This window comes from Euprymna scolopes, chromosome 11 (genome assembly GCF_053919585.1).
Source record: "Euprymna scolopes isolate OS-2025 chromosome 11, ASM5391958v1, whole genome shotgun sequence".
Classification (NCBI taxonomy): domain Eukaryota; kingdom Metazoa; phylum Mollusca; class Cephalopoda; order Sepiida; family Sepiolidae; genus Euprymna; species Euprymna scolopes.
Window position 1 is genome coordinate 136,849,088 of NC_136492.1, and position 10,431 is coordinate 136,859,518.

General features: G+C 36.1%; 1 protein-coding gene across 1 annotated transcript; it reads left to right on the plus strand.

Annotated features, from left to right (window-relative positions):
* The first annotated feature begins 2,321 nt into the window (after positions 1-2,321).
* Positions 2,322-2,933, plus strand: LOC145288211 (uncharacterized). Its single transcript, XM_080136256.1, has one exon. The coding sequence runs from the start codon at positions 2,322-2,324 to the stop codon at positions 2,931-2,933; it is 612 nt and encodes a 203-aa protein (XP_079992382.1).
* The last annotated feature ends 7,498 nt before the right edge of the window (positions 2,934-10,431 follow it).

The window sequence follows — 10,431 nt, forward strand, 5'->3', positions numbered from 1 at the left end:
CAGGTTTTTCCAACCAAAAAGCAAACATATCGATTTTGACAATGAATTAAAAATATATCTATATTCATCCACCCTAAGTTCTCGAGGCACCTGCCGTTACCCGGGATCAGTCAAAAAGCGATCTCAACGTAATTCTAAGGTCCTGAATGGGGGATTACGACACACTTTACACTACTTGTGGTTTCTCTCATTTGTAACCCCTAGCACGGGTCTACAACAACTGGCTGACGAGGACGATTCAAGGACTTCCCGGATCAATCTTCAATAACAAAAAATGAATGACGAATAATCGGGCAACGAATTCACTCTAAAAAATCAGCAATTGGAAGACAGCATTTGACGACGAAACGGATTCAAGAAAAAAACACACACGCGGATATTCGAAATATTTTTTTCCTACACTCGGGGAGAATTCGAAGATTCTTTGAATCTAATTCATCAAAAGTTCGGTAAAGAACGGGAAAACTACTTGTCTACGTTGCAAAAAAAAAACATTTCAGCGTAAAAATCCACAAACTCGGGATGAAGAAGAATTCGAAAGAAGGACAACAATTCTTACTGAAAAAAGAATTTAACAAAGACGTCGTCAAAAAGCCTTATCTTGCTGTAAAAAAAGCAACTATATCGTAACCTAAAAGCTGAAACAGATATCATAAGACGAATTGCGTAGATAATTATTATTACTGAATTAACGAAACCAAGTTTTCAGTAAGTACAAAAAAATATTTTTCTTTCTAAAATGCATGTCTTGCTAATACGTCTTATGGTTAAATAGGCATTAGCGTTGGAAAAAAGAAAACAACTTCTGAAAAAGTAAATGATATATTTTATTTTATTGGCGAAAGCGAGTATTCGCACAAATAAAAAAAGACGTCGGATTTTATTCCGATTAAAATAAACTTTTCAGTGGTTGACGGAATTGCATGTCGAAGAGGAAGAAAAAAACTATTTCGCTAAAAACGACAAATGAAGTGTTAACGAGAAAAGGACATTCTTTTTTGCACAGAAATCGAAAACAATAGCCAATAGTAAATAAATGCTATAAAGTCTCTTCCACAGATAAGAAAGGAATTCTCTTTAAGGAAAAAAGAGGAAAATGTGCAGGATCAACTAGGAATTGAAGCCAGAAGCTACACGTTATGAAAATTGAAAAATGACAAACGAAATCTACTGCTTTCTGTATAAATGCAAAAGCCGAATTATTTTCTTAGAAAAAATGGCACACGAGGAAATAAATATATGAAGGACATATCCGTTAAATAACCAAATTACGAATTGTGTAAAGTTTCTTTTCTATAAAGTTGGTACTAGGAAAAGTAAATCAACAAATTGTGTTATATTTTACACAAAAATTATTTTGTCATTAAGTAAATACTCCAAAAAAAAAAGAAAAAAACTGGACGATATTGCAAAACAAATTTTGGAAATGGTGAAATTACCACAAAGTCAACAATTAAAACTGGAAAAAAAGTTTCCGAGAAGAGTATTTGACAATATAGAAACAAAATGAAGAGTAACGGTTAAATGTAATGAAATATTTCGAGGATAAACTAGGAAGAGAAAAGAAAAAAATGAACGAACAAATATTGGAAAAGCACTTAGATTTAAGGAAATTCTTCGAAGAAACCCAGGAATGAGAAAGGAAAGAAATGAACGAACAAATCTTGGAATTTAAAAAAATTACATTTAGTGCAACAAAACCACTCAGATAAAAGAAAATGGATTTGATAACGCAATTCTAGTGAATAAGGACAGCGGAGAAGAAATCAGCACGGCTTTTTCTCCCAAAATGCGATCTGGTCATACATTTTACTATGCCCCTGAGGGAGACCTAACATTTGAGGCATATTTCAGAAGATTTTTAAAATCTTTTTTAAATTGATTACAATGCATGGACGGATCAAAAGAAGGTTCGTTTATTGGTACGAAAGTTAGGTACATTCGAACATAGCAATTTCCTGGACTATTTTACAAAGAAACGAACAACGATCTGTCGTTTGACGAGGCAGTCAAACTGTTAATGGTGTTATACTGTCCAAAAAGAAGCCTTTTTAATAAAAGATGGAAATGCATGTGTAATATCCCTAACCCCTCATCCCTTGAATGAACTCTTCCGTTAACTATAAATGCTGCGAAATTAACGCTATTTGTGACTTGCTTTCTTTTGTGAATAAAACCTTTACAAAGGTATTCGGCTCTTCGTTTTTCACTACAATTTTATTCACAAAAGAAATGGCCGAGTGCTTCGTCCCGAACGATTGGACACCGAGTCTACAGCCTTCAATGCAGAAAAAAAGTACAAACACTGGAAACTCACGTTTATGAATTACTTACATACGGTTAACGGCACTGAAGAAACTGTAAACGCCCAAAATGACTTCTATGCTTTGATAAATAGCATATCGGCTGATGTATACGAAATAATCAGTGACACAAGCGACTATGCATCTGTCATAAGAGCTCTGGACGCGGCATACATCAGGCCTACTAATATCGTTTACAACCGACACCAACTTAGTACCATGAAACAACAACCAGTGCAAACAGTGGATTATTTCAGGCTACAGTTGGAAAACCTCGCTAAGACATGCAACTTCCAAGCCGTGAGTGCTGAAACAAATAAAAGCCAGTATATGCGCGAGGCTTTTATTAGCGGTGTATCCTCCTCCTCAATTCGGCAACGACTTCTCGAGAAATCCTCGCTAACTTTTCGGGAAGCATACGAGATGGCAAGATCTCTGGAACAAGCACTAAAACACTCTGCGTGTTACAACCAGGAGATTGTGATTTCTGCGCCAATAATCGCTTCAGGAGAAAATACGAGTCTGGCTGCAACACAAAAAAAAAACGAGGCCGAAGGAAATTTCTTTTTTCTGCGGGAATTCTTGTCATCCACGTCGCCTTTGTCCAGCACGGGACTCGAACTGCAATAAGTGTTCGAAAAAAGGACACTGGGCCAAAGTCTGCAAATCTTCCGTGTCAGCGGTGTTAAATGAATACACTGTGTTGTGAGTTTAGAGCGCTAGTGCGTATGCGCACCAGATGTTTACAAATAGAACGAAATTGGCGCCGTTTCCCAGCTTAGTCGTTCGTTGCCGACCATGTTGTTGTACCTGCTGAATTTTATTTTGAATAAAACCTTTCTAATATCTTAAAAGGTATTTATTTTTCATTACAATTTATTCAACATAAAATTGAAAAGTAACAGCAACAATGGATGCTATACTGAGACCTGGTAAATTCGAAGGATCGTCAGATACAACCACTGACGAATGGAATCATTGGTATCGTACCCTCATCAAATGCATCGACTCTCTCACAGTCGCTTATCCGCAAAACTTCTCCGAATAAGTTTAGTATTCTGATTAATTTCATCTCACCGAAAATCTATTCTCTTATATCTCACTGTTCAACATTCGAAAGGGCTATTCGCATCCTTCAAGCAACCTATGTAAAACCGGTAAATTCTGTGTTTGCTCGTCACCTTCTCGCCACTAGGAAACAAAATCAAGGTGAATCTATTATATCTGTCGTAATTCCTTAATTCAGTATACTATAAAGAATGCACTGTGTAATTTTTTTCCAAATAATTTGTCAACTTTCCTTCTTATAATATTTACTCTTTTTCATCCCAGGTCTAAATATTTTTTTGTATCTCACCTCATGTAGAAGTATTCCATGGGTTTCGGGAATATATTTAGTTAGGCTTTCTTCTTCTATATTTACAAAATCTTCAACACAAAGTAAGCCTCGCCATCCTCCTTTCTAGTTAGATATAATCGATCTTCATCCCCTTTCTTAGAAAAGACCCCATAGATTGGGAGCATTTTACGTGTTTTGTGTCCAAACATTTCAATTAATCCACCTTCCAGTCCAGTATGCCAGCAGTATATCGAATGATAGCTACTGCTCTGGCGTTGATGGTCTATATTGTATTCTGACTGTGGAAATGTGATTTAAAAATAAACCTTAATCTTCTGATGTACGCAGCTGTGGCCCGAGTTTTCATTTTAATGTTCTTAATCTTGTCTGCTTTCAATTTCCCCAAATACTTGTAACCTCTATGGTGTCAACTTTCTTTATCAGATCTGTTGTTGGAAGTTCAAGGTCATCTGAGTAGACAAGCTTGCCTCTTTTCATCACAAGAATAGCACATTTGGAGATGCAATATTCAATCCTTATCATTGTTAAACAATATGATTATGTTGATCAAGGTGTAACGTTTATTCTCAGACTTTCCAAAAACGGTAAAGTTCTCCATAAATAATAGATGGTTTACTGTAGGAAGTCCTTTTCCGATTTCATATCATGCTTTTACATTCCGTAAAAGAAATGTCAACGGGATCAAGCTGGTGACAAACAGCAAGGGGGGGGGGAAGACGATCATCCTGGAATGTTAGGGAATATAACGAAACTTTCCAAACAGTTGAGTTTGGAATCATGTCAAATGCGTTCTTATAATCTATGACAAGGTTGGAAGGTCTTTTGCAATTTCTTAAAATCATTTTATCGATCAGAATCTGATCCTTGGTGCCTTGTGGTCTTTTATGACAGCCTTCCTGTTATTCAAACAGCAATTAATTTTGGTCAAAATGAGTGTAGATAACTTCAGACAGTATGCTTGTGAAAAGTTTCCACATAACTAGAGGCAAGTGGTTGGTCTAAAGTCTGTCACTTCACGACATTTAGTCTCATCCTTCATAATAAATACAGTAGTTCTTTTTGTCAGCAAAACAGGGGCATTACGCGTCATCAAACAGTCGTTTAGCATTGTTGCAAGAAGCGGATGGAGAGCTGGAAGAGTTTTAAACCAGTATCTCTGGTCTCCGTCAGGTCCAGGCGCTTTTCAATTTGAAAGCATGTAGCCTTCGCTTTAAGCATTTCCACGGTGACTCTTCTGTTCATTTGTTCTCCATTCTAGAGGACACCTCTCTTTCAATGTTTTGTATCCATTCTGCATCTTCTTGGCGTTTTTATCCCTTTTCCCAGGTGCCTTTCCAGAATACATCCGATTCATCAGCATTGAGTACAACGTCCTTCCCTCTATCAATTATTTCTAGTTGATAAAAAACAAGTGTTTGGTTAGTCTCAAACAGTATATTCTGCAGATATTGCTTAATCCTATAGCTATAGTGTTAAACTTTAGCAGTTTTAGTTATGATATGCTGTTTTAGTTCTTCAATTACACACTGAGAACATTTTTGGTTGTATGTTAAATTTTTTTATTCAGTCTATTGCATTATTATTATTATTATTATTATTATTATTATTATTATTATTATTATTATTATTATTATTATTATTTGACTCAGTCTTTTTTACAAAGGGATCACTACTTATGAAGGCCCGGTGGATACTCGAAGATAAGGGTTAATTGTTATACACCAGTCAATGGTATTATAGCATAGTAATCATAAGTAGTGGACATTTTGTAAATTAGATTATTACATGGACAGTTAATCAAGAGCTTGTTTACGTTAGACTTGAAGACAATATAATTGTAGTCAGCTGGAAAGCAAGCAAACGGAAGAAAGTTCCACAGACGTGCGGATCAAGAAAAAAGCTTTGTTCAATATTGCATTATTATTATTATTATTATTATTATTATTATTAATAATAATAATAATAATAATAATAATAATAATAATAATAATAATAATAATAATAATACCCGTGGCCCGTTGGGTCAGTATGTTATATTTACTAGGGAATTAATGTATAAGACCTACAGAAAATATTTTTTTTTACATAACGGAAACATTTCTATGAAAGCCTATTAAAATGAAAAATCATAGACGGATCACTCAAACATGAAAACAAGTCTTCCCTATTCGTGTAAAGTTAACTTATTTTCGGAATAATCGCTCAAAAATCGAAAATTAAACATGATTTCGCTACGAATCCAGCGCCGACGAAAGGCATATAGCAGGGAAACGCACATAAACCCACCGATGAGAAATATAAGAATGAAAAACCCATATTGGTATCCTTCTACCAAGTTATAGAAACTTAAAATCTAAACACAAATCAATTAATAAAACCTGAAGCAATAAAATAAAACCCAATACAAAAAGAATAACACTAATATTGAAACAGATTAGTAAATGTGTAAAGAAATTCACCGTTATCACACAACTATTCTGTATCTAGAAATGTAAATTAAAAAAAAAGAAGCGAGGAAGGAAGGAAAAGGAACGGATCGAGCGTAGTAGTAGTAGTAGTAGTAGTAGTAGTAGTTGAAGTGGTCTTGGCTTTACTACAATTGCTATTATGTTTGTCAACGGGTTAAAGTTGTTTAGTTGTAAGAAAATAGCGACAGTATAGCTGTAATAAATAATAGTTGCAAAACACTTCCACTCTTTCCATGTTAAAAAATAATTTCGAAATAATAACGTGTATATTTCACTGCGCAGGTAAAAATCTCCCCAGACGTACCCCTCCACCGTACTGTATACCGATATCCTATTGCTGACTGGGATAGCTTCCGTACATTCATATCTGATTTACCTCTGCATTCCATGTTTGAAAAGGATGTGCCCTCTATAGTATCAGATCTGACCGAATGGTTAATTGTAGGCATAGACTGATTCATACCATTTAAAAAATTCCAACAAAAACCTTACGGCCAGCCATGGTTCTCCCCAGAATGTGCTGCTGCTATCGCGCACAGAAATCACTTTTTCTATAACTAGCAACGTAATAGAGGCAATGAGACTAAAACTGCTTTCAAGAACGCCAGCAACCACTGCAAAAGAGCAATAAAAATGCAAGAGAGCTATACGCCCAGTCTGTCAAATCAAAAGAAGCTGATCAGCCGCCTGTGTTCTCACCAATTTTGGCAAATAAAAAATAGTATCCTGAACAGAAGTGTGCGTTCTATCCCAACCATTATCAATGGGCAAGAGGTCATCTCGTCAGCATCAGACAATGCCAGACTATTTGCAAAGAATTTTGCAACTAATTCTACCCTATGCGACGAAGACTCAATTCCCCATGTTTCCTTTTATAACACAGAACAAGCTAGGTAACATACAAATATCTGTTCATGAGGTCGCCAAGCTAATCAGGAACCTTGATTCCAGTAAAGCAACTGGCCCTGACGGCATCCCAATTATAATGTTAAAAAAGCTTCAACCAGACCTTGCTCCCATACTTACGAAACTGTTTAAGCGTTGCCTTAAGGAGAAGCGCTTTCTGGCTCCCTGGAAAACTTCACTAGTAAGCCTTGTATTTAAGAATTCAAGTGATAAGTCATTTCCCTCTCAATACAGACCAATAAGTCTCATGTGTGTTATGAGTAAGTTGCTGGAATCCATATGAAATAGAGAAATAGTCAACCACCTCAGCAGAAACAACCTTTCTAGTGACACACAATATGGTTTCCGCTCTGCAAGATCTACCGCAGATTTGCTAACGGTAATATCTCCCAGGATTAATGAATCTCTTTACAAAAGCTTCCTTTCTACGGCAATTTCTCTTGACATATCTAAGGCCTTCGACAAGGTATGGCATAAAGGGATTCTTTCCAGCTACGGTATAACTGTAAATGTTTTCGCAATCATTAAATAATTTCTCTCCGATAGGCTCATAAGAGTAGTGGTCGATGGACAAAAATCAGAGGGCTGCAGTATTAATGCTGGAGTCCCTCAAGGGTCCATCCTGGGCCCAACTCTCTTCTTGATCTACATCAATGATCTCCCTAAACACATACTTAAATTATTCGTTGACATCTATGCTTATGACACGACCATTTGCGGCAACACATCAAAGGCTGTAAATGACAAAGTTCTCTCTGATTCTCTCTCCTCTGATCTCGAGCGCGTGGTTCAGTGGGGGAAGATGTGGCTGGTTACCTTCAATTCATCTAAAACCCAACTCCTATCTTTACATGATGAACCCTCTGATCCCCATCTGACATCAATTAAAATGGATGGCTCTCGTCCAGGAGAACCCCCATGTTTAGACAAGCTTCTGCGCTTGACATCTACTCCTGATCTGAAACGGAACACGTACATCAGGTGTGTTGCCAAGGACGCTGGGAAAATGTCGGGATCCTTTTACCGCTTCAGAAGATATCTCACTACTGATGCAATTCTCTATCTATATAAAAGCCAAGTACGTCCTGGGATGGTGTACTGCTGCCACTTCTGGGCAGGAGCTGCTAAAAAAACAGCCTATCCTGCTTTGACAGAATACAAAATATACTTCGTGGCTTAGTAGGGGATGCCCTTTTCTCTTCCCTGAAACCTCTCTCCCATAGAAGAGACGTTGCGAGCCTATCCTTGTTTTATCATTATTTCCATGGCAGGTGCTCGTCTGAACTCCAATCTCTGGTTCCCCCTCGCCAATCCTTCACGAAAAACACCCATCTAGCTGAATCCACTGTGAAAAATTTCCCCCACTCTTTATCTGTGCCTATATCTAAATGTAGATTCAATGAACAAACCTTCTTTCTTAGAACTGCACGCCTGTGGAACTCTGTTTCGTCTTCCTGCTTCCCACCTGACTACAACTTGGATATCTTCAAGTCCAACGTTAACAAATTTCTAATGAACCGCCCTCTTAAGTAAACACTTCATTAAATCTCAACACTAGCCTAATGTACTTGCAATAACCCTTATCCCTGAGTGGCTTCCAGGCCTAGAAAAGTGGTGACCCCCGTGTAAAAAAACTACCTGCAAAACAAGCGATTTGTGTTGATTTTTTTTACGTTGTTATGGGTTAATCTTTATGCGCGCATGTGCAACCGGATGTCGTAAACCGGAAAGTGGGTTACATCACTCGTTACAAGGTCATTTGTGTGTTATAATCATATAAATTATTATTATTATTATTATTATTATTATTATTATTATTATTATTACTTTTTGGTTTTTCGCTTTCGATTATGAACGTTAAATCGGAATAAATGTAACCGTGAATGATTATACGTTTTAGAGACCAGATGATTAAATATAATTAAACAACACTGAAAAAGTATGGTTATTAAAAGTATATTCTCCTATTTTAATTGGATATGACCATTTTATAGTCGTTGTAGAATCAATCCCACTGCGCTGGCTTTCACAGATTAGAGCTCTTTGGATTAAACCACATTGTTGAAGACTTAGCATCAAGCTAATGGTATCCCGGCACGATATTAATTACCATTTTAGCTGTAACAGAGGAGAAATTCTCACCGCTTATGTTTATGTTTGTGGCGTTAGGTAGAATTATTTCATCGATTAGGAATGAAACAGTTTAGTATTGTTATCCTTCGATTCCTGAGAGGCTATTTAGTTACAATTTTTATAGAATGCTGTCGCTCACTTCTGGAAGTGTTTTCATTAGACGAATTGGATTTCAACATAGCAGGTAGATTGTCATTCACGATCGTTAATGACATCCGAACCGACACCTCCCTGATGTTGATCTGCAATCAGAGATTTTGAAGTGCATCTTCTAGGAAAATATTAACATAGATTAAGCGAGTGTATGCATAAGAGAGAGAAAGAAATCGAAAAATAGAAGGAAAGACTCCAAAACTTTCGCCAAATTATTTAGTACTTTAAGCTTTATGTTTATATTTTATTGTTTATTACTTATTTTTTATATTCTTTTATTTTTAGTGTTGTCTTTTATCTTTTAATTTTTGTTATTTTTATTTTCTTTTTCTAATTGTCTTTTTTTTATTTAATATTTTCTAATTGTAAAAAAATATAAACGTAGCTAATACAGCGAAAGTGTCTACGTTATTGAATTAACTATGGCTAGTTTATTGTTTTCCTTATTGAGTAAAAACTCAAAACTATTTTTATTTTTCCATTTATTATTCGACTTATAAACAGACACGGCGCATAAAGTTGAACAATCGTTGGAAGTATTAAGTCTTGGTTGGATAACTTAATTAACTAAATCGGCGGCATTGCCATTAAAATGAACGGCGATAAAATGCGCTTTTAACATATTTTGTCTGTCTCTAACTGAACTTTATATTCGACAAGGTTTAGCTTGGAAAATGTAACTCAATTTTGAAGCCATTCAAGATGGCCATTGCAAATTATTAGAGAGGGAAAAGCGATTTAAAATCGGGCCATAGTATTCACAGAGACGTTTATTAAAAGGTAATAAAAATCGAATTAAGATACAAAGATGCGGAAGACAGTTGAAACAAATATTGTCGCACACAGACGCGTCTAGAGTATATATACACATACGTAAACACAGATGCACATAGTGACACGCACACACACAGAAGCACACTCCCTTCATGCATATATGTTTCGTGCAAAAGTAATGTCGTTTTTTTGACGTTCAAGTTTATAATAAAAACGCCTATATTTTGACACCAACCTAATATATAGATATTAATATATAAGTGTCGGCGTGAGCTAGTGCGTGAGTGTGTATGTATGTGTGAGCGCTTCTTGACAATATATGTATTAAAGATAG